Source organism: Hirundo rustica, chromosome 2 (assembly GCF_015227805.2).
Source record: "Hirundo rustica isolate bHirRus1 chromosome 2, bHirRus1.pri.v3, whole genome shotgun sequence".
NCBI classification, from domain to species: Eukaryota; Metazoa; Chordata; class Aves; order Passeriformes; family Hirundinidae; genus Hirundo; species Hirundo rustica.
This window is the reverse complement of record NC_053451.1, coordinates 49,834,310-49,860,005: the sequence shown is the minus strand read 5'-3', so window position 1 is coordinate 49,860,005 and position 25,696 is coordinate 49,834,310. Positions and strand designations below refer to the sequence as shown.

The 25,696-nt window shown below is 41.8% G+C and overlaps 1 protein-coding gene across 6 annotated transcripts in view; it reads left to right on the top strand.

The window, feature by feature from the left end:
• STARD13 (StAR related lipid transfer domain containing 13) overlaps window positions 1-25,696 on the top strand; it is a 288,035-nt gene that overhangs the window by 171,967 nt on the left and 90,372 nt on the right. Inside the window, exon 1 of one of the 6 annotated variants that reach the window (XM_040056757.1) lies at window positions 2,716-3,094. The exons of the other annotated variants lie outside the window; for them this stretch is intronic. Coding sequence (XP_039912691.1) covers window positions 2,926-3,094 — 169 coding nt within the window. The 5' untranslated portion in view covers window positions 2,716-2,925. Of the gene's footprint in view, window positions 1-2,715; window positions 3,095-25,696 lie in introns of those variants that run through there. 6 annotated transcript variants of the gene reach the window in all.

Below are 25,696 nucleotides of genomic sequence, written 5' to 3'. Positions count from 1 at the left end.
TGACTACTATGCAAGTACTGGACTGAAGCCAAAGAATTCAGCCTCAGCACAGGCAGCGCTCATCAGCACCAAGCCTGGGGCAACCCTTTGGCTCTGAAGTTGTGTTTGGACCCTCGTGTCTGGGAGGAAAGGAAAGGCATCATTCTGCAACAGAGGCTTCTTATTCTGTCCTTCGTGACCTCTGAGATGAGCTGCTGTGAAGCTGGCAGGGCAGCTCTGCCCTGTTGCCTTTCCCTCTGGTGGGGACATGAGAAGGACAGGCAGCCACTGAGGCTGGTACACTGCTGTCTGTTACAAGCATATGACTGGGCATGCTGAGCCCTTAGTGGACTTGTTCACTTGTGTATACACCTTACTTAGGCTCTTGCCACGGTTTTTGTTTCTTTGGACTGGCTTTTGAAGCATTACATCTCTCTTAAACTGCTTCCTAGAATTTGGAAGTATTGCAAGGAAGAATGCAGAATCCCATTAGCTGAAAAAGTCAGTGCATTATCCAACAGAAGAAGAAATCCTTCTGAATATTTAAGCAGAGTGGTATTAAATGTTAATACTTGCTTTACATTAGCAATAGCATTTTTAAAATAGAATTGGGTCAAAGAACTGTAGATAAATAAGAATTTCCCTGCACAGAGGTATTATCTCTTTGAATAAACACTGTGCCTGTCATTGACATTTGGAGGTCTTTTTATTGCTGAAAAGGTGGCAGCAGAGTGACTGACACACTGGCTTGGCAAGCTGGCGTAGGAACAGGAGCCATCTCTTCCCTGCTGTTCAGACTGTCTCTGCTCACACCTGTGAAACAATCCGTCCTCTCCTCTGCACAGCAAGGCAGAGAGGAGCCTGGTCAGTCCTACTGCCTGGCTGCCAGTGCCCAGCCCTGTTTGGGAGGATAGATAGTAGTGGTGCCATGTCTTTGCTCTTGAGTTTGAAGTCTCTGCTTAGAGTCTCGGAGACGACCATGCAGCCATTCCTGGAGCAAAAAGCAGCACGTACAGCACTTGAAGGTGCTGCTAATGGTAATAACAGGTAATGGAGTTTTCCAGTCTACAGCATTTATATTAAATTTCTAGTACCTGGAATTATATTTCTCCATTTTATGGCACTACACAAGTCTCACATTGATGAGGAATAAAATTCATCAGGTGTAATGAGAACAGTTTTTATTGCAGTAAAACTATGCCCTAAGGGGGTTTGCATGGAGCAAAATTTTAATGAATAATTGTGAACAAGAGCTGTCCTTCTCCTTGTGTTTAGGTGACTATATCTGCCCTGTCTTCTGTGAAGAGGCAGGTTCCAGGCAGTGCCACCTCATGGCCCTGCCTTGGTCAGCTCTGTGAGGCGGGGAGTGGGAGGAGTGCTCCATTGTACCATGGCATGCCGTGAGATATTGTTGGCCTCAAGGCTGGAGAACAGGACACAGACAATAATGTCACCACAGGCAGATGTCCAGGTAGAGTTTTGGGAGGTCAAGATCCCCCCTGGGTTGAGATGGGGGTTGAGCCCCTTCTGCCTGGGGCTTGCAGCCAATCCAGCAGTGCTGTCAGCTGCCCAGCCCCAGCTTGACACTGGTCTGATGGGAAAAGGCACGGAGGTGGCAGCATTACTCCTGCGCTGTGATTCTTAGAAATCACTCATTTACTGTGATTCTTAGAAATCAACACGCACTAGGGGCGTATTAATCCAAAATATTGGTATTTTAAAATATAATGAAAAATATTTGACTAGGAGGGCATTTCAGTATATTTTCACTCAGATGTGCTGCCCACCTGCTGATAAAAATGGCAATGTTCTGTTTCTGTACAATTAATAAAGAAATAGCATCTTCTGCTAACTCAGGGATTAATATGTGAGGCTAGAATGAAAACACATGCCCTTCTGTCTGTTTGAAAAAACCAAGAGCAACAAAAAAGATGATGTTATGGCAAGGAACCTGAACGACAGAGAACCTCTCCATCCTTTTTCCCTCTTCCAGGCTGTGACCGGTTCTTGATAGTAATAATGTTAGGAACTCTTGGGTTTTGTTTACTGCCGAGTGACTGCTGCTAGGTGTTGTTGAATTTTTTTCATCCCAAGGGCTTTGCTTGTTCCAGTGCTCGTTGTACCATGCGGTTTTGGAGATTCAGACAGCCCTTCCGTAAACGGACTTTTTCTCAGCAAACAGGGGTATGATTTTTAGAAAAGTAAGCGAGGACATAATCTCCAGGGATGAGTCAACATCTGGGCAGCGTAGAGCAGAGGAGAAAAAGGTTTTGAGCAGCCCTGAGTACTCTAAAACACGCATTCTCGAGCGTCTTCAACTATTTCTTCTTTGCTTTCTGAAGCGCAGCCCCTCCGTGCTGGGTAAACTCCGGCCAGCCGGGGGTCTGCCGGGACAGGCTGGGGCTGGGGCAGGCTCTGCGGGGCTGGAGCGGACAGGCTGTGTGGGGCTGGGACAGGCTTTGCGGGGCTGGAGCAGGCTGTGCAGGGCTGGGACAGGCTGGACTGGGGCAGGCTGGGGCTGGGGCAGGCTGTGCGGGGCTGGAGCGGGACAGGCTGTGCGGGGCTGGGGCAGGCTGTGTGGGGCTGGGACAGGCTTTGCGGGGCTGGGACAGGCTTTGCGGGGCTGGGACAGGCTGGGGCTGGGGCAGGCTGGGGCTGGGGCAGGCTGTGCGGAGCCGGGGCTGGGGCTGTGTGCCGGGCTGAGGCAGGCTGGCTGTCCCGCTCCGCAGGCTCGCTTCTACGGGTTGCTCCGGGAGCGATTGGCCCGCGCGGATCATGTGGGAGAGAGCCGGAATCCCGAGCTGTAGTAGCTCTTGGCACTCCTTTTTCGTTTAAAGCGCTCGCTCCTCGCAGCTCCCGGGGGCTTAGAGCCTCCCTGCTTTCCTTGCCCTGATTCCGACCGGGAGCAGCGCCCGGGACGGCCGGGGCGAGCCGAGGGCAGCGGCGATGTTGAAGCAGGTGCCCCGGGCCGCGGGCACCGCCTGTTTCTACCTGAACGCGGTGTCCCCCGAGGGCCAGGAGCTCTTCTGGCTCTGCGATCCGCCCGCCCGGCGCCCGCCCTACAGGACCAGCCGGATTCTCGCCCGTCACCAGCTGGTGACGAAAATTCAGCAAGGTGAGTTGCTGTTGCTGGCAGGAGCGCTCCGTGGCCCGGCGTTGGCGCGGGGTCTGCAGGTCTGCTCTTTCCTAAGAGAACAGGTTTTAATGCCTCGTAGTTCAGGCTCGTTTCTTCTCTCTGCTCCAGACTAATCTGGCTAGAGACAGGGTTTGAAATAGTCATTCATGCCTCTCTGTTTCCGCACATACACCGACCACCAGGAGACAAGCACTGGTGTGTGATTAGAAATTTAACTACATTACCTTTTAATCATAAACTACTGTGGTGTCTTAGGCGCTGAACTTCGTCTTGTCTGACTGTCTGAGAAGTTACTGGCACCAGTATTTCTGCTCTGATTGCTACAGGTCAAACCTGCCCATGGTAACCCAATTAAAAAAGATGCAGGAGTCCAGTGCGAGTGGAAGAGGGCAACTGGGATAACATCCTTTGGAAAAAAGTGTGTGAAAATCTGTCACATATCCTTAAAAATAATTGCTGACTTGGCTTTCTGCAGTTGCTTAAGCAGTTATCTAAGCAGTCATTACAAGCATATCGACTAGTTTTTTTTCTGAATGTCTGTCTGTGGCACTAAAGCTAAATGCAGATTGGCATCAGAACAAATCCTTTGGCCTGTGCACACAATTTAAAATCATCTTCACAATGACTAATGCAAAGATAAAAACCCTAACCAACTGTACCGATTTTTCTGGATTAAAAAGCAAATCAATACACGGTTTTGTATTGATCATGGTTTTGTGTGAAATCCTGTTTTCAAGAACACCAGTTTCCAAAATGGATGTGGTCCTATATGCAGAAAAATGTCACGTTGAAAAAAATTGTCCTGATGATAATAGCCACTTTCTGGACAGCTTGCAAAAAGTTGTTTGATTCTACTAACTAGGGGCGGGCATGGAGATAGCATCATTTACTGTCATATCTGGCAAATAGCACAGCAATTGGTGCGAGGTTTTGACCAGCAGCAGTTAAATGGAGTGGCTATTTCTCTGTGTTGCTTTCCAGTAAGATTCTTTGGATCTGTGGCTGTCAAACTCTGGCAGAAGTACAGAATATAGTGATGAAATTTTACAGCATTTATAAAGAAAACAATGCATAATTCTTTGGCCAGGTTTAAAAAGATGAAAAAGATAGTTTCTGTGGCAATTAGGAAAATGTGGTTGTTTGCAAGGCAGTCTCGGGAACTGGTCGTGTTTGAAGGATACTGGTCCTCACTACAGCTCTGATTTCAGGAAGGATATTATGTCATTCTGTGTACCCAGTGCATGGCCTGGATTGAATGGAAAGAAAGCGTAATTTATTTCTCTACAGGTTTATTTGAAAATGTTTTGCATGCAGTACTAGTACCAACATACTGTTCATACAGCATTAACTGAGGATATGATGGATTAACACACCTCTCCTACCTGTCATGGTGCTGTTTAACATTCCCTCTAGTAACCTGTAATCTCTCTGGGACAGCCAGGGCTGCCAAAGCCAGCCAGTGGTGCCGAGACTTTGGAGAAGCTGCATGCTGAGGAGTTTCAAAGTTGTAACTTTTCTTCCTGCAGCTTGTTGCATGGATGGTCAGTCTGTGGTCAATGACCTCTGCTCGTCTTTTACAGCCTTCCAACCTGTTCTGCACAGAGCTGTGGAAATTATAGTTGTATAGTGCCTTGATCATGTGATATATGTTACTGTTCAGTATATGAAATTTTTATGTGTTTTGGGTCACTAAGAATAAATGCATCGTTGCTTCCTTCATTTCATTTATTGATGTAAGCTGGGGACAGGATCCACTGTTGATCAAGTGTCAGTTCATTAGCAGTAAGAAAATTATGTGTGCAGGTAGATGCTGATTTCTGTCTATAAGCCCATATGCAGGCAGACACACATCTAGTGCAAAACCAAGGCACACCTTTTTTTCTACAGTGCCTTAAGGAATGACTGATAATTTTGATAAAAGTTGTCTTAGCAATACCAAAAAATCTAAGGCTAGCTAATATGGCTCAGTTTGAAACCTCCAGTTTACACTCAATGAGAAACCTAGAACCATCAATCCCTCACAAGACTTTCACCAAGTTTTGCTGGGTCAGCATGTCACCTTCTCTGCTTGCTTTGTTCAGACTGTAAGCAGTGCAAAGGTACTGGATCAGCCCCCATCCCTTTCCCAGAGGGTACTGGAAGAGTTCTCTAAAATGGGTGGAGTTACCCATCTGTGCTTTTAGAAGTGAATGAGTTTTAGCCCATTATCAAATGGGATTCATAACTAGCAGAGTGCCACTGAGAAACTTATTAATAATATATTGAAAAGTAGATTAGGAGATGCACAATGAGAACCAAAACTTGATTTCATTCATCCAGTTGAATAAAGCTTGTAAATCATTATTTGGTTGCTTGAATTTGTATATCTTTGAGTCATACATTTGAAAGCCATTAAGACAAAGTATTTGAGCATAGCTACCCAAATTCTTGTGTTAGCACCTCTCCAATCTAATAATTTGAATTATAGCAAATGTTTAGAAAAAGATCCAGCCTGCATTTTAAGATCTTTGGAATGGTGAATCCTGCCTTGTTAATTGCTTTGCAGAAAACAGACCTGCCACATGTTTAAGTGCTAAGCCGCCCTGGGGCTTATTTGAATACCTGCTCTCTACTTCTTACCCACTTATTTTTCACTTGCTGGTTTTCAGACTGGAGGCAGCTAAAGTAGGGTTGTTATTTTCCTTAGTAAAAGGAATGTTTTACAAAATCACAACATATCCAATTTACAATGTATAAAGCAGTCAAAGCTTCCAGTCCTGGTCAGTAATGCAGTGTGATACAAAGTGTTGCATATACTGCTAGCTTTTCAGTCATTAGCTGCATGTACTGTTCTAAACTATGCTAATTTACTCTATCATATCACAATACAGCTTTTCTTCCTCCTTGAAAACACATTTGCTGAAGACTATTTCCTTTGTGTTTTCCTTCAGTGTTAGTTAAAAATAAACTAAATGAGTCATTAGAAGAAGTATACCATTTAATCATTTCTAAAAAGAAAATCACCACAAGGGAGATGACAGGAACCAGACTGTTATTTCAATCAGATCATGCTTTGAAGGTCCTAAATATTTGGTTCATGTACACCACCAACTCCTTGAGGCAGAATTATGAGGTGGCCTGTGAATATGAGTGGTAATCAGCTGTTTGATATTAAACAGGTAATTTCAAGATGTGATCTTTTTGATGATTCCCTTTCCCGCATAAGCCCGTTAGTTTCCACACTGAAGGGGACACATGCCTCAGCATAAAGGAACAGGGTGTAGCATGCTTGGTCTGAGGTATTTATTCAAACTCTGTATGCAGCAACTGTATGAGAATTCATTAACCATTACTCATGTATTTAAATAAATAAGGTGGTGACTTTCAAGAATTTATATTACATGAGTCACAAAGTTGTTATTTCTTTCACAGGACATGGCTAAACTTAGTGCAAAAGAGAAAATATAAAAAGCAGCTGTAGGTAAAAAGTAAGGAATAATTAAGACCGTACCCTGAAAAGGTTAAATTGAAATCATTGACTGTGCAGTACAGGCAGAGTGTAAGTCAAGGTGAATGAAGCCACATCTGCCCCAGCATAGACAGGCTGCTAAAGAAATGTTCCCTTTCATCTACAGTAAAATTAAATCCTTAGCCTGCATGCTCAGTAAGATAATAATATGAAGAAAAAAAATGAAAATAAGACAAATTCCTATTCTCAGTGAGTAGATTCCTACCCACAGTGCATAATGTTCTGTGATTTGTCTCAGTTTATGTCCACAGGCAAGAACAGTTGAGGAAAATTGTTCGATGGAGCGATATGAAATCAGATTTTCAACTTTTCAAGTTAAACTCTCCATTCAATACTCAGCAGATGTATTATACTCTTATGTGTTGCAATTTCAGTTTTGATCTTGTATGTCTACTATTACCTTTAGGTCACCTGGATTTGTCTGGTTTGAGCAAGTTTTAGAAGTGCAAACAAATGCACTTTTCTGTCTTATACTCTTCCCTTTGTAGTTAGTTCAAGGTGTTTAATTCTTCTCTTTTTCTAAGCGCGAGTAGAATTTGTGGAAAATGTTACAGTGTTATACAAGTGACTTGGAAAAAATTATGCAATTCAAGTGATTTAAATTTCAACAATTATTATACCATAAGAGATAATATACTATCATATTCAAAAGGAGAACAGGGAATTAATGTAGGTGGAAATGCTGCAGTCATAGACTGCATTAAAAAAGCCCACCTCAAATTCCTGGTAGGCACACAGGTGTGGATTACGGGATGGGAAATGGGATACAATTAAAAAATTAAAGACTGTGAGTTTGGTCAGACTAACAAAGAGGACAAAATGCAGTTGTTCAGGCAACCATAGCCATAGCCTTTCTCATGTTCTGGATGCCAGCCGCTTTACCTGCACGTGTTTAAACCTCACTGAATGAACACAGGAAAGTGAAAGATTAACCAACAAGATTCAGCCTTGGTGGTAACGATACAAACACCCTCACTTGTGTCATCTCTGACCAGTGCTGGTGGTCTACTGCCTCTTGAGACTGTCAGGGGTAAGTCAGGGCAGCAGCAGTTTGCAGCTACTTTTCAGCCCCTGGTGCCTCCTCTTGTGGTGCCTGTGTGTCTACACTCCAGCCAGGCACGCAGGAGAGGACAGAACCGGGGCTGGGGTTGCCTGGAGTATCAGGAGGAACATCCTTAGCTGCAGAGCTGCTTTGCCGATCTTAGCTGGGACATGGTCCATCCCTCTCCACAGTCAGATATGGGTGGGGCAGGTGTGTGCTCACAGCAGAGGGATCTTTGGATTGTTTTGTTTCATACACTCTTTAAGGTCCCTTAGAAACTGAGACTCTCTGTCACCTGAAGCTTCTTCATCATCTTTTCTTCCTTATACACTCTTTCCTCAAGTTCTTAGACCTAGACTTGGAGAAACTAGAGTTCTTCAATAAAACAATAGGATTTTTTAAAAATACTTTTATTATGTACTTGTACTCTGAAATGGTTGAAGTGTTTGTGTGAAACTTTAACACAAAAAATGTGAGCATCCTTAGAGGTATTTATGAGCTCAGAGTGCCCTGAGATGTGTTTATATGTATAAAAAAAATGGGTCTACAAGAGTGCAGTCCAGCTAATTGAAGTTTTAAAAAGCTGTTCTTCATAAACAACAGGACATTTGAAAGGGAAAAACTTCACTGGAGCCACTATCTAGCAAAAAGGCTCAAAAACTGAAGTTATCTGGAAATACCTGTGTGTATTTAATTAGAAGGGGCCTGTGTGGTACTGGAGATTGTATTCAATAGTAGTGGCTATTTCTGGCCTTAAAGCTTTACGGCCATGGAGTGTCAGAGGCACTTCAGCTGACAGATGCAGGTTGGACACCAAAAAGTAAATCTTGGCTCTTCTTATGAGTTAGGAGACTTTTGCTCTTAATTTCATTGAAAGCAGGATTTCAGCCAAGCTGAAATCTTAACTTGAGGCTTTCTTGTTTTGAAATTGTGAAATGAACAGCTGTAGCTGCGCTATATATCTTCTGTATTGATCATGGAGGAGACTAAATTTCATATTAACCCCATTGTATAAGTAGAGACAGTAATATTAAAAGACATTTAAGCCAATAAATGCAAGATTTATGCTCAATAAATGAATCACTAGGGTAATAATAATCAGAAGGGGAATTAGTTTAAATTTAGAAGAAGTGATAAGTCACTGTGGCATATAAAATGCTACATAACAGAAGAATGGAAATGACTCACAAAAGTAGATTAATTAAAAGAATATGTACATAGCATTTTTGTTACTCAGTTTCTTATATCCATATTTATATAAAAATCCCTGAAAATATAGTGCAGTATTTGTACCATGAGCACTGTAAATGTTAATTTAAAAAATCTGTGGTTTTAGCTTCCAGACAGATACTTTTATTTCTTGGCAATTGATAGTTATATACTTTTAATGTTTATTCCTGTCCAAGCTGTGTAGTCATTGATAGCGTCGTAGCCTCGCTCATTTTTTTTATCTTACTCCTATCATATGATAGTCTCAGACATTTAATTGCATTTAAACAAACATATGAGCTGTTTCATATAGGGCATCACATGTGTTTGGATTAGTGCCTAAGGGACTGAGCAAACAGGACCCTTGTCACTAGGTTATTAAACAGTTATCTGTAGTTGAGTTTGTTACGCCTTTAAATAGCAGCTTTTGAAGGTAAAATGAGGAATTACATGATCTGTGAGCTCAATTCTATACTCCATTATATACTAGTGGTGTCATTTCTTATTTATACTCATGTTTTAGATGTATAAATATGAGCAAGTCACAAAACCCTCATCTTTGTGCCTTGTGGTGCATTTTTTGCTTAAAAACCTGAGGACTTTCCCTTTTCAGGTTTGGTTTAATGGGTCAGCTGAGCACACTATAGTACGGTGGGAGAGAGGAGGGCTCGAGCACCTTGAGCTGGACTGTTTAGAACCAGCTGAAGAGTAGACAGTATGATTCAGAGGACTTGGGAGTATTGTGGCTTGGCTGAAAAGGATGTGAGTGACTCAGTTTGAAAACATCTTGTGGGTTTTTGCCTCTCATTTGTTACAGGATTGACTTTAATTCTGCTGGGAGAAAACAATCGCTCCATAGCAGTTCAGAACACATGGGATTTTGACTAATACAGACACAGAGATGAAAAAAAGTTTCTGTCCTTGTGATAAGTTAGGTAAACTCAGCAAAGTAACTTGGTTTGAAATAATGGGCTATGCAGGACATCTTAAGTAAATACCATCTGCCAGACATGGAAACTGCCTGCCTGGAACATACCAGACATTTTGCTTTCCAGTCAATGCCCTTTGCCAAAGAAGGACTCAGCTCTGCTACTTGCTCAGATGAATCTTCCCTTGTGCTAAAAGAGCAAAATAATACATCCTAATAATGTCAACTGGTATTGTTTTAATGAGCTAGATGTTACAGGCCTTTGGCAATAGTTGTGCTCTCTTTTAATCAGATTGTGGCTGAAGGAAGGTCTGTTTGTGTGAGCAAAGTTTTCAGGATGTGGAACCATAATCTCTATATATTTACTGTCATCTCTCTCCTTTAGTCCCAATGGCCTAAAGGGTATCTGATTTTTTTCCCCTCCTATTGTGTCACTAGTGTCTTTCATGGTTTGTTTATTTCATTGATTTTGCTGTGCTAGTTTCTAATCCTCCACCACTTGAATGGTTTAGGAATATGTTTAAAAGTAGTAAATTCAAATCAGAATCTCTAATTTAATTCTAGCTTTTATCCTCTTTAGTCACATACACACACCCACTGGCATCCGGCACCCACCAGACCTGCCATTTTCTGGGAGATTGCTCAGCTTCCTTCCTGGAATCATTTGCAGGAAAATACAGCACCCTTCCCTTTAAGAAAAGGTGGTACAGCTTTTGCTGCTGAATGGGTTGGGAAGTAAAGATGATGGTACAGCTTTTCCTCCTGTGTAACACTTCTCTGCAAGGAACTGCTGCTTCTCCAAACCCCCCAGTACATGCTGAACCATGTGGTTCTTCCCTAGATCTCTGACAGTGCTTCCCCCTTCCTTACTGCATGTAGACCTTGGGACAATTACTGCGGTGTCCAGTTATCCACCTTATTATCCAGAAACTCCTGCTTGCAGATATTAGGTGTTAACACATCATGTTCCTGTGTTGGTGCAGCAGTAAAATGTCCCCCGGAGTCTGAGTGGGCACACGTGTGCTGCTAAATAAAAGAGATGAGAGGTGAGCTTGAAGTACCCCCTGGGCTGCTGAGCAGATTCTCTGGCTCTGTTTTGGGCTTTTCCAGCTGGCTCAGCTCAGACTAAGCCTCAAAGAGGACTAAGTGTAGGTAGTGAGGATGTGAGTTCAGTGATGCCACTTAAACCAAAAAACAAGAATCAGTCTGTGTTTCATGTAGCAGTGTAATTGTAACCCCTCTTGCTGCTGCCACAGAATGCACAAAATGAGGAGAAACCTTGCTGCCATGGTCCAAAGATCCAATATTAAAGTTTCTGTACTATTATCCCCCAAAAGAGGTAATACAATTTTTAATGCTTGACATTTCTGATGGAAGTACACAAAAGTAAATGTATCCTGTCATGAGGTGCCTTTTCATTCCTGCAAAAATGCGGAAATAAATTCTGTTTAAAAGCCAAGTACTTAAGTAATTTTCATTATATCATACTGTGAAACAGACAGTTCATATTATCTAACTGCAACCCCATCCTTCTCCCTTTGAAATCATTATCCCAAATCTGTGTAAGGTCAAAACTTGCAAAAACCATTCCAAATAGTTAGATCGTATCGCTGATCCCAATTACTGCAGCATCATCGAGTGTCCTTCCAAAAGACCCAAGATTTGAAAAGGGACCAAAGATGTAAGATGACTCGTAGATTTGAGGAAGAAGCAGTATCTCTGTCAATGCTCAGGTGGCACAAGGGCAGGATTCATGTGAGTCCTTTTCCATCGTTTCAGCTTCAGGAAGCACAGAATGTTTCATTTTCCCTAGTACCCAGCTGATACAGGAGTGGGAGTCTGGACAGGACAAGACTCTCAGAGCCACACAATGTGGCTTTTTCATAATATATTTGGCAAACCTTAATGTTCTGCGGGATGAATCTAAGTTTTGTGTCTTTAATTACGTCTGATGGCGGCAGCTGAATATGTAATCATTTCCTAACTTCAGAGGTAATGGCTTTCTCTTCCTGCAAACCTTTATCTGAAGTGGATAATGTAAAATCCAAAAGTTAGTGCTTGGCACAGAGGGTGAGGCAGTAAGTCCTTGGCTTTAAATTTTTTTCCTTTTTCTTTTCATTTTTACAGCTATATTTATATGTATGTCTGAGGCCATTTTAAAACTGCCATTCTGTCAGCTTCACTTCGTTAAAAGTGTGGCAGTCTGCCTAGGTCTTATTCAGAATTAAGAGGAGTTTCTTGTCTCTTAAATTCAGCACGCATCAGTCTATATTTGTCTTGAAAGCTCCTTCCAAATTAACAGACTGAGATATCAGAATACTTTTTCCAAAACTTTATCATTCAAATTGCTGATTCTGCATTAAAACTAGACACCGTTGCCAAAACCTAAGCCATGGCAGCAAAAGCTGCATTTCATACTACTGCCTGAGAGCTGTAGTCTGGATCAAATAATACAGGCACTGATTCATGGCCAGGATTGCTCTATCTTTATCCAGTGCTTCATGCTGAAAGCTGGAGCTGTCTTCATCGCGGTGATGGCTGATCGGACATCGCATCAGTGGTGCTACCTGGGGAGATATGTGGCTGCAGTTCATCCCTGAGGCCATCCCTCCCCAGCAGCTCACAGCCCTGACATCCTCATTGAAGGGCCACGGGTGCCAGCAAGAGGTGAAGGGGTGCCCTTGCACTTGCACACGGGGCAATTGTCAGTTCAGACTAAGAAAGGTCTGTTTACCAGCAGCTTCTGAAGGAAGGAAGAGATTTCCGGTGACATTTTAATTCCCTTTTATGAAGAGCTATTTTTAGACAGTGCTGCTGCCAGTCATATCAAATGCTTTGTGTCTTTTTGAGTTTTCACTGAACTGCATAATAAGCGTTTCAGCTCCCTGGCGCATAATGGCAGTGTTATTTGCTGAAAGTCTTATTATTTCGAGTGGCCTCTTATCTGAAGATCAATTCATTAGTTCTGGCCTCTGAAGTTTAAAAGGAAACAACTGTAGTTGCTAAAGGAAAAATTTAATTACATTTCATTTCAGTAATACTTATTTTCTCCAATATTGGGTACGGAAAGTCTATTTTAAGACTGACAAAGCAGATGATCCATATTTCAGGGTTGTGATCTGTCCTCTGACATCCACAGCTTGCCAAGATGGGTGAAAGAACTGGACTATCGCTGCGGGCAATTTAGTTCCTATTCCATTATTTGGTTTATATTTTTAGTCGGAGAGTGCGAACCAGTTTCCACCAGTTTCCCGGTGCTCATGGAAAGCCACCAGCAATGGCGGCTGCAAGCAGAGGTCACTTAGGTTACTCAGCTAAGTTTACTCAGCTAAGTAATTATGTGTTATTCAGAAGCATCTCAGACCTTTGAAGTTGCATTATTCTAGAAAGCTGTTCTTTGGACAATTTCTGTGGAAGATTTTGGTTAAGAAAGTTGCTGTGTGTTGCTGTTGGACTCTCACTGGGCATGGCGCTTAAAAGCTGTTGTACAAGCAGGAAGACAGTTCTCACATGCCACCATATATGATATTATGTGAAAACCGGAGGAAGACTGTGATTCAAAGTCCTGGAAAATCCCCCATCTTGAGTCCTCCATGAGGATCGGTATAAAGGTATTGGAGTTTTCATGGTAGCTCTGCAGAGCCATGGACTCCCACACTGGCAAGGCTTTTTATAGCTTCATGATGCCTGTGAATGTTTCTAAGAGCAGAAAGTTTTCAAAAAAACTGCCAAAATGAATAAAGAGAGCTTTTATCTGAATATACATTACACAGAATTTTAAGGATAAGGACACAAGTAGGTGAGTTCAGCAAAATATTTCTGTAACCAGAATGCTTTCTCCTTCCTGAGCACCTGAAGCTGACAGTTAAAAACTTTCTGGTTGAAACTATTACCATATAGCTTGTTTTTTAGAAAACTTATGAAAACCCAAATTATTGTAGAATAATTGTCTTTAGTGAATATTCAATAGACATAGCCATGATCCATTTAAAGTGCATCAAAAATGTGCCACTCATTTTTTTTAAAGTATTCCTTATTGACTCTGTAGCAGCTGGAAAACTATAGCAAGTTTTAATTATCTTCAGAAAACAAAAAACTCCTGCCAACACATGCTGGTTATTATCAGCAGCTGCTGTATGCTGACATACTCTTTCAGCATATATGAGGCTCAGCTGTCCTAAATAATCATAGTAAAATGTAAAATAGATTTATAGTGATGTTAATTTCTTGTTAGATATTTAACTGCTGATGTAATTCATATTGAATTTAGGTCTGCTTCTTTGTTTAAGCTATAAGAAAATTATTTAAAAACAGGGTCAATATTTAAGAGGTGCAAATAGCTTGGACAAGTTTAAAATCTTTAACTGCGGTGCTTTTTAAAAATCCACTAAAAATAATGAAATTCCCTGTTGTCATAGTTTTAGCATTTGTATAAGTGTAAAATTTGGCTTCCTGCCTTTGAGTTAACAATTACTGTAACTTTATAGCAATGAAAAAGTTACAAAATAATTTGCTGATTTAAGCAAAAATCTTTACATGTCATCCTTTTATTAGAAGAAGCGGCGATCTTTACGGCAGAGGCAGTTGTCAAATCAGATGCTGCAATTCTCTTTATTGTGTAATTTAGCAGGGTCTGGTTTTTTAATGGCACTAGTCTTCAGTCTGAGACACCAATAAATACATGTGACATTTATGCTTCAGAAATATTCAGAAAGACACACAGGTGTGGTAGATTTTTTTTTTTCAATGTATCTTGATCCTGCATCTTCTCTAAAATGGAAAATCTGCGATTACCTTGATTTTTCATTACCTTATATTCTCTGTGATCTATTTTAATTTTGCGCTGAAAAAGTACAAAGGATATCAGCCAATCTGTAAAAAGCGTTGTTGGCACCACGGCAATTTTAGACCATTTCTTGACCACATGAGTGATTGACAGAGATTTGATGGTTTCCATTCTGAGGCTTAACCTGGAGGGAAATGTTGCATTCAGCGGATTGGACTCTTGACATTTTAAGAAGTTCTTTAATATGGATTAAAAATATGCATGAGATTCCACATAGTTCTATTTCACTGAAATGACTATTGACTTTTGGACTTGAGTTTTCACCCAGTCTGTTTTTAATCAAACTGCAGTCTACTGAAATACAGTTCAGGTTCTAGTTTTAAGTAGGACTCGGGTGACATTCATTCAGGCTATGGTGGCATTCATTCAGTCTATGTCTGTATGGTTACACGCTGGGTAAGGCACATATTCCTTTGCTGTCTTAGAGACCCAGAGTTCAGATCTCCAGCAGAGAAAAAAATATTTTGCAGAAACAAAATAACTCTAGTATGCATAAAAATATTACATGCAGGAGCATCACAGTAGCACCACTAAGTGCAAGCAGTAATCCTGGTTGTAGTCTCATGTTCAGAAACCATGGTTTCTCATTTGATATGTCTGCTTCCCTGAAATATCCTAAATCCTCCAAAACTTGAATGTGCAAGAACTGCCCAGGCAACAAGACTGAGAACTTTACAGAATCACAGAATAATTTAGGTTGGAAGAGACATTGCAGGGGGGTCGTCCAGTCCAGCTCCTACTCAGAGCAGAGACAGTTGGATCAGGTTGCTCAGGACCTTGTCAGGTTTAGTTCTGAATTCTCAATGGACTGATATGAAACTTCCACACATACTCTGGGCAGCTTGTGATGTTATTTTACTACCCTCATGGTGAATTTTCTTTTCTCTAATGTCTAATTTGATTTAAAATTCTGCAGCCTTGTTTCTGTTGCCTTTCACCCTACAGTTGTGTACCTCTTAAAAGACCCTGGCTTCACTTTCCTGTAAAGTAGATGAAGCCATCAATTAGCTCTTCTAGCCTTTTCTTCTTAAGGCTAACAAACCCAGTTCCACGGGTCTTTCCTTCTATGTCAAGTGCTTCATCCCTCTGCAGGGCTTAGTGTGACATGCCCGTGATGTCCTTGTGCTGGGGAACCCCAAAATGAACAGAGTAACCTGTACTTTCACAAGTGTGGATAACAAAAAGGCAACCATGTACCTTGATCTGCTGGCTACATTCTTCTGGTTGCACTGTCCTAATGTGAGGGTGGTATCATTGGCCAATTTGTTGCCATCATAACCCTGAAGGACTTTTCTGCTAGAGCTATCCTTGTTCAGTTAGCCCCAGTCTGCCTGGTTGCAGAGGGTTGTTCCATCCCAGCTGCAGGATTTTACATTTGCTCATGTGGAATGTATGACGTTCCTGTCAGCGAGTTCATCCAAGCCTATTAAGGTCACTTTGAAGAGCAGCTCTCCAGCATCTCAACCACTCCTCCACGGTTTGGTAGCATCCGTATATTTGCTGAGAGTGTACTTTGTTCCATCATCCAGGTTGTTATTAAACACATTAAATAGTATTATCTCAGTATCGTTGCCTCAGTAGTACCAACAGTAACCAACAACCAGCTGGCCTTGGTACTGCTGAGCACAAGCTGTGAGACCAGTGGTCCAGTCATTTGTCTCACCATTTGTCATCCGTGTAATCTATCGTTCACTTGCCCCATTTGCCTGTGAGGATGCAGTGGGAGATCAAGTTAAGGACGAGCCTCCTTGTTCTGTCTCCTTCCCTAACTAGTCCCTAGCAGCCTAGGGACTGGGTTGTGTTGTACTTGATGTTGTATCTATGAATCTGCCTCTCAAAGCATCAAACCAAGTTCAAGATCTTGACCATATTCCTATGGCATAAGCAACAGTAAACCTTTCTCACTTGTAACTTCTGTCAGCTTCAATTTTATATAAATTAATAACTATACATCAGCACAGATAATTGAACCAGGACCTCCAATTTCATTGACCTGTGCCATAAGCACTATGCTGTAAAGTCTCAGTAGACCTTCCAATTCTGCAGCATACATGGTATTGGTTTCATAATTCATTGAATGAAACTAACCTGTGGTTCTGCAGTCTTTAAAAAGAAAATAGGATGAAAGCAGAGAAAAATAAACTGACTTTGTAGTTTTGTTTATCTGTGATTTGTCTTGGCGAGCTGTTAATGTGTATTCAGTCAAGTCCAATGAGTTAATGCCATTTGAATTAAGTTGTTTTATCCCAGCTGAGGAGCTGCAGATTAGTATAAGGAAATTTGCAGCAAAGAAGAGATACAGGGTGAGATAAGAGGGGAGCAGCAGGTGTGTTCCACCCTTCCCAGTATCTTTATTTCCAGTATACAGCATCAGGTGAGGCCACATCTGCAGAGAACTGAACAAGCCACAACAGAGATCAAATATAAGACAAATGAGGGGTAAGGAGACAGACAAGGTAGGTAGGTCGCTGTTGTCACTAATGCAAGAGATGGAGGAGTCCACCAAAAATATCCAGGGATGCTGAATCAGAAGTTGTTTTTCACACTGGCTTCTGAGTCTTAGTCTTGCCCCAGGCAACGGATAGCTGTATTTAAACTGCCATTATCTATCCAGGATTACACATATGACTCAGGTAAAGGAGGGCAAGTGAATGCAGGTCTACTGCAGGGATGTACACATAAGAAAATGAATCTACACGGGTTTTTAGTCCTATGAAGACAGAAGAGTTTGGCGCTAAAAATAGACATCTAGTTATTGTTATCTACTTTTTTTTTTATATCATCTGTCCAAATTCCTATCAGTAGAGGAAGAAAAAAATCCTGAAAACAAACATATTAAAAAAATTACTTACTCCCTCTAGGAAATGCTTAAAAGGCCAAAGACCATCACAAATATCTTTATATGACCAGAGTAAGTGGACTGCAGGAATTAGCTTAGTCAGATAAGTAGTTTTGTAGGCTTTAATAATAAAGTAAACCACTCATTAAAAAAAATAAAAAGTGCACCTCTGAAGTATTGGCTTTAAAATATTTTGACTTTAAAAAGTCTGAAGGACTTTAGATTATAAGGACTCCACTGTGACTCTGTATCTGAAAAACCTAGAAAACTTTACTAGTCTCTTCTTAATTGGTATGTTTTATACCACATCAAAAACTGTAAAAAGTTCCCACTGGCTAGCAGATATAATTAAGCTTACCATTTTTTATAAGTGGTGCTTTTGAAGTAAGGTATGACCTTAAAGATGCACTTCTTTGAAACTTCCTGACCCTCCTCTTCAGACCATTTGAAACCTTTGAGATAAGCAGAAGTGACAGGTGTTCAGCAGCCTTAGAAAACTCCGGTAGCATCTCCGTAAATTGGAATCTGTAGCTGTTACTGCAATTTGAAGATCAGAAGATGGACACAGCAAAGCTCAGAGATTTTGATGGAGTACAGATGGCAGCAGAGCAGTGAAACCAGAGTTACAGTTGCAGGGTCCCCAGCACTGTCTTCAAGCGCACTAGATCACACAGCCTTGCCAGAATAGAAGGACACACAAAAGCCATACTGGCACTGAAACACTACTGTTTATTTCATGAGGCCTTTCACCTACAGCTCTTTCCAAAGGAATTGGCAAGGGTACAAGCCTGGCAGTAGCAAGGTGACAGATGTGGCACCAGGGAGGTGCATAACATCTCTGCACATCAGAGAAAAGGTATCAGTCAGGGCCAGTAGCTGGCATGGAGCACTCTGGGGGAAATCGTTGACCTTATGTAAAAACTACACCACATAACACCTCTTTGTACTGAAACTCTAACCAAAATCATCTCCATTGAAGACCTGAATGAAATTTCTTGTTCTGGCAGCAGTATGGGTTGGATTTTCAGAGTGACTGGGGCTTGTTTCTGCAGTGCTGGCTGTAACCTGGATGCTGGTCTGGAGAAGTGAGCAGCTCACTGCTCATCCCCAGCTCTGGGCAGTGTCACTGGACATGTAATCCCCCTGAAATGCACATTCTTGCCAGGTTTTATTCCCAGCCACTTCCCTCCTTTGGGTCAAGGCTGGTAAAAGTGTGACTACAGGATGACTTGTTCAGGTCATTGGCCCAAATGTTTGTGCTTGTATGGTTTTATTACAGGGTAGGTGGTAAGAGTGTGTAGTGAGGAATGGGACAGCTCTGTTTAATGTCAATCAGCAGTGTTACTGAATTAAAAGCAAAGACTGTAGCTGCACGAGCAATGCAGAGAAAGGCAAAAAAGCAGCTGGGTGTATTGGATTTGTTTGCACATTTCTAATGTGTGCTTATGTCATAACTCAGCAGAATTATTTTAAATAGACATTTCAGAGTATCTTAGTTGGAAATCTAATTAAAATATGGCAAGGTTATGCACAGAACATATTTTGAATTGTTGTTCACATTTGTTTACAAGGATCCTGGGTGAAATCCCTTTTCCCCTTGCCTGGATTATACTGCCTTTGTTATCTGTGGTCCACTGATGTTTGCAAATCTCTTGATTACTATTGGAAAGCAGTTATTAAACAGGGTGTTTCATTCTTAACAAAAGTTCCCTAGAAACTGGCAGGGCTAAAAGATTTAAAGGTCTCATTCTGAAATGCAGATCATATCTTTTTATTAAGAATTTCTTTGTGGATATTGGAAATGTAAAGTTGACATTTCAAGAAAGATCAGCACAAGCAAAGCATACAGTGCTTAGGAAAAGAAAAGCCAGATTCTTCTGGCATTATTCATAAAGAGAAATATCAGGACCTCATGTGAATCAGCAGGTAGGAGGCTGCAATGTCCCAGTAATATCATAGTGCTCTTTGAGCGTGATTGGGAAATGCAGAGGTTCAGAACAGGTCTAAGCTCTTGATTTAATTGCTTATCTATCTACTAGTCTGATTTTTCTCCTCTATTTGCTTTACTTTCTTGCCTTATCACTCTCTACCACAAGAAATAACAACACAGATTTTGGCCCTATGTTTTGCATCTGCCTACAGAGATAACTTTCTGTAACTGCCATTTTCATTTTGGTATTTTCCCCTTCCTTATCACACTGTGCACATGCTCCCTCTCCCGAATCTGCTAAGAAAGTATGCTAGCAATGTGCCTTTACACGTTTGACAGAACTCTAGCATGCATAAGATCACTCATCATTAAAAAAAAGCTGTCTAAACAAAATCTTCCTTTTTTTTTTTTTTTTGTTTATGTACATTTTTTCAGTGTTTATGCACATTTTTATTTGGCTACACAGAGTCTGCTTGTGTAGTTGCCCCTTTCACCCTTTTTTCTTCTCGTTTTCCCTCCGTACTCTATAAACAAAATAGAAATGGAAATATGCCTGTAGGCTTATAATTAAAAAAAAAAAAAAATCACAGATTTGGAATGTTTTTATTATGTATCAACTGTAGTTGAAAATACAAGTTTTATGTTTGGGAGCCTTCATTGCTGTATATTTACAAATCAGAGAGATGAACACTCGTCTACAGACACACTCATGAGCAAAAATAGCATGTTCCCAAGTGGTATCATTTGGGAAGGCTGCAGTACAAATTCCCTGGCAGCTGAGAAAGCAGGACGGAGTGCAAAGCAGCACTAACAGAGCTTCTGTGATAGAGGGGAACTCATCATGGCCCTCTAGAAGTCCCCTTGGGGGCCATGTGCTGTTCTTGGCAACAGCCTGACCCTACAGGGACACTACCAGACTGGGATCAGGAAAGTTCCCTAGTTTTGTAGTGTTATGGTGATTAACTTCATTTGAGGTGTTCTCAGATCTTTTTCCATTAGACAAGTGTGGGTTTTTTGTCCATAGCTTGTTCAAGAATGGATCATACCCATAGGAGTGTGGCTGCTTGGGAACCCCACACCGCCACATCACACATTTGAGTGCATCCTCCCATAATTTTGGTTATTTAGGCACTGTAATAATACATGTGGAATTAAAGCTCACTGAAGGTAAACTGAATTAAAGATTCTTGTCTACCCCAAGTATGTTCTAAGACACTTGCCTAACTGCACAATTCAGCTATACAAACACATAATATATACTCAATATGGCCTAAATAACTCTGCCATGTGCCGTGGAGAAGATGAAACTCATCTATGCAAGAAACTCTGTACTGCTGACTTCACCCATGAGAATTTTGGAAGCGCTCCAGCAACAATGCATCCATCAGTCAGTCACCTGTTTCCTTCCTCTCTCCTGCAAGGTTTATTGCCAGTTCCACCTGGGAACGTCCCAGCTCAGACCCATGCAAGAGAGCTCTGCCCTGTGGACACCCAAGGACAGCACTTCAGCAGTGTATCACAGCAGGCTCTTAGGGCCTTAGACCCTTCAGTAAGTCGTGTGGCAGTTTATTGTGGGGCACTGTGGATGTGCCTGTTAAGCTTTTGAGTAACAGCGTAACTGAAAGACCTTTGGCTGTGCACACTCTCCCTTAGTTTTGTTATAGCTATGGCCAGGTGCAGAGCCAGTGCACAGAGATGGATTGTTTGTTCTGCAGTGGGTTGTGCCCTCTTTGCAACATGGTGTAGATCCAGTCTAGGAGGTATTTGTGGGGTATTACAAAATGGCTTGTGACCCAAGACAGGAATGGTGAGATCATGAGCGCCGAGGGACCGCTGGGACAGCAGCTGTTGCCTGTTGCAATCCCTGTGGCACAGCTGCATGCAGACAGGAATGTCTGGCACGGAGGGAGTGCACCAGTGAGGGGATTACACGTTCATGGGGATTAAGACAACCACCAAATAGTTTTGCATAAGGCTCTTGAGGTTAGCCAGAGGCAACCATGCAGATGCAAGTTTTGAACACCATCCCAGCCCAGAAGTTAGGTGCCATCACTACACTGTCACAGGCTCAAAGAATGGCTGCCTGCCTTGGTGTTAGAAGTCAATAAGCAGTGACCCTATGGGGATTTGAAAGAAGACCCAGGTGAGATGAACAAGTGGCAAGTATGTAAGATACTATTTGCCTCAAGAAGAGTTAGTTTAGGTGAGTTGGGCTGATGGTGGCAATATTCGCTTGCCTTGAGGAGCACATCAGCAGAAAGGATAGCAGATGTAAGGTGGCCCCAAAAGCAGGTAGCTGAGGTTCTGCTAGTAGTGTATAGGATGATGACATGCCCAGGAAGTGTGGCATTTACCTTCTTGAGGAGAAGGAATCTCCTTCTCCTCAAGCAACCAGAGGAAGACAATGCTATCCCTGTTTTGGTTGGTGGAGAGCACATTTTTCTGACTGAAGGCTAGGTGGTAGAGCCTACAAAGGTGCCAGTGTGCTCAGTGTCTTCAAATGCACCCAGAAATTGCAGTGTTCCTCACTGCAGCCGGTCAGTACCACTATAGCAAGGAGTGCAGTGCTGTGTGATGTCACCATTGTTTATTTTGACAGTTTACATGTCCCTGTTTGAGCCCAAAATATGGTTAAAAGCTCTAGATACAGGCTTGTGCCTCTTCTTTCTTCGCTCTCAGAGACTGGTATAGTTATGGGTCATAATATTTAATTAAAAAGTAGGTAAGCATTAAAATACCAACATTCCAAGTGTCCTTATAACAATTAAGTGGTACGGAATAGGCAAGAAAATTGGGAAGTGCAGCGTCCTTTGTAAGCTGAGCATCATGCAGTGAGCGATAATGGAAGAGGAGTCTCCAGCAGGGACACTGCCGTCAAACACACAGTCTGCAGAGACAGGAACTCTGCATAAAAGCCTGTCCTAATTTGTCTGATCAAAGCTTCCTGTCAGATTCAAGTGCAGACCTTCTCCACCTAGGCTCTTTGTAGGACAATGTGTGTGTGGCGGGGGGAGTGTTCAAGAGCCCGTTCAACAAGTGCCAAGTGTGATTTGTTTAATGCCAAACCTGCTGTGTGAGGTTAGATGTGTGTGCCGATGTCAAACATCTTAATCTGAGCCCTGAGTACTGATATAACTCGTTTCCCAGATGCACTGTCAAAGTTAAGCAGTGTATAAGTTCAACAAGGCTTGTGGCTTACAGTGTCTTCTTAAGGAATACCATTACATTGCATATTAACTGCCTCAGCAGTGTCCTTATTAAAAATTTAGCTTGCTATTTCTACAGTAAACAAGATGATGTTTGCTTTGCAATAGATAACACAAACTAGTTCTTGAACTAGACCTGTTTGTGGTGAGTTTGCACGTCAGGGTTCAGATTTGTGCAGATTTTCTTTGGCTTAATAAGGATTGAATTTGTGCTGGAGCCTTTTCTTTAGTGAGCCACTAAGAGGCTCTCTTTCCATTACCCTGCTGGTTATTTTCACAAAACTTGTAAGAGTTTAATACCTTTGAGCCATCTGTCTCTCTTTCAAATCAGCCAATTCATTCAAAAGTTATTGGTGGAAGCGATAAGGAGCCTGCCACACAAAGGGAGACAGACCAACAACACAAAACCTGGCCATATCAGCGGCATTTCCCTAGGAAATCAGTCTCAACATAGATTGCGCCAAAAAAATCTTACAAAAAGTCTTTGTGGACTAGATCTCTTTCATATTAGTTTCTCCAAGTTTTGAATTAAAAATTGGCTTATAAAAATAGATAGAAGAGAATTTAATGCTATAAATGGGAGCTTTCTCCTATTCTTCAAATGCAGCATGAGAGAAAGCTCAAAACAAGGCCTGAGACCAAGAAGTGGTATTTCTTCAAAAAGCACCTTCTCAGTTAGAGGAACTGTCCAGCTGTGGCAGTAGGATCTGCTCAGAAACCTGCACGTAATGGACGTGGATATCTGACTTGCCAGTTCACAGACCTCGTCTGCAAGGCCATCATTTACATTTCATGTTGTCATATCTGTCTAGGAGCTCTGGCATTACCTGTCGAGTTCAAATCTGCTCACGTTGAGTAAGTCTCTTAAATCAGCCCATGTCAGCTCAGGGAACAGTGCTATTTGCATTGCAGCCACAGTACCATTGCTTCGGGCTTCCAATATTAATTTGACAAAACAGCTTTGGTGCTTCAGAAAGCTTAGAGTAAGGGCTCTAACCCTTATCTTCGTGCACTGTGTTGAGTTCCACCCAAACAAAGGAGGTTATGTTGAGCAACTGAGTGAGTCATTGTACGTTCCAAGCTGAGCGTAGGCTTAGGAACAACATTTGGTTACAACAGATGGGAGGAGCACATGCTAAGAAAGATATAACTATCAGCAATTGAAAACACAGCAAGGCCAGAGGCAAATGATATGTACATATGGCTTCAGTATGAGTACATACACAGTATTTCTTCCACACTCAGTAATTAAAAAAAAATATTAAAACATTGCCTTGTGGGAAATTTAGGTTTCTCATGTTAAAAAGTCATATATAATTTCATTAGATGGTAAAATGAGACTATCATATAACACCTCCCCTATAACAGGGATAAAATTCTCTCAGGGCATAAATAGCAATGGACTTTAGTCATAACTGAATAGTTGCTTCATTATGTTACTGTACTGCAACAGGGAAGTATTCATGACCATATGGAAAGCCCACACCCCGGGCTGACTAGGAATGCTTGATAATCCCACAAAAGAGGTCACCAAGTGTCACTGGTGGTACTCCTGGGCATCTGAGAAACAGTCTGGTGCTGCAAAAAAAATCAGAAATTTCATCATGCGTACTTGTGATATGGGATGTGGCTACCATAGCAAATACCCCGTATGTGGATCAGATATCCTGGTCAGAGGTTGAAGCAAGCTGGGGCTTCTTTCCCACTGGGACTACATGTCAGGACCCTAGAGGCCCATGCATTAGGTGACACCCCAAAATCCACTTTACCCTTTGCTTCCCTGTTTGTCATCTCTACACTTTCTGATTTATTAAATTATGATACAACACAGTGGAACAGATACAGCAAGACAGCCTTTCAGCATTAAATCTATTTTGTAATAGTTTCATGCCTGGAAATTCATTTAAGATCTGTATCACCACCCAGAATGAATCAGGCCAGAGGCATTGGGTGTATTTACCCAAGCATGGTGTCTCAGGCACAGGCAGCCCTCCACACCAGGTATAAACAACATCTCTTACCTACCCCTGCAATAAGCAGGTGCTTTCATTCAGTAGCAACAGCTTAATAGGATTGCAAAAGCTGTACATACCAGTCATCCCCTTGCAGGGTAATTTCTAATGACCTGCCTCTCTGTTGCGTCTCATTTGTGGGAGAAGCCGTCACACAGCTCATCAAAGTGAATTTAGCCCCATTTGTACTTGCCTGTCAGCTGTCTAAGCTCTTGTTTAAGCATCTCGCTTATCACAGCAAGGAGGTACTAAAGGTTATTGTTGTCCTGTCCTTTTTAATTATAGCTGGACAGTCCTTTAATAAATGGCGACAGAAGTAAACAAGTTTCAGAATAGAAAATGAAGGATTGTGTTATACTGGACCTGTTACTTAGCATCCCACAAATCAGTCAGCTGGTAGCTATTGATACTGAGGACCTGCATTAGCAGTAGCCTTGTTTATAAGGTTTCAATATATATATATATGTCTTTGATGCCTTATTAATATTCACAGGATGAGAGAATATAGCCATGAATATCCATCTAGCAATAGACCATTTCGGAAAGACACAAAAGTATTGATTTCTATTTTGCAGTGTTCTGTGATGATTAATTTCCCCACACCATTTGCCATAATTAAGTAAAGGTTCTCTGCGCTGAATGTGAAGAGATGATAGCACACCACACAGGCAAGGGTTTGATGTGCAATGAATAAACCCAGATCTTACACCCCAGCTCCCACCTTTTAGTGAAAGTGAAGAATACGCATATATAAAAAATATTTTTAATATATATATTGAATATACATGAAATCAGGATGGACACGGATGTTTGCGGTACTGACACGCCCAGGAGTCTGAGTTATTGAAAACCTGGGTAACTAATATTTTCTGACAGTGTGTGGTGACTGAGAACCTTTATGGGGCTGGGTGGCCCCAGGATCTAGACGCTGCTCAGGCCATCCACATGCTGGGGCAGATGCAACTACTTAGGGGTGCTGAGCAGAGCCAGAGGCTGTCACAGCTCCTCCAGAGAGGCAGGAGACAGAACTGAGTGTCTCACACTGTCAATTAAGTTCTTGC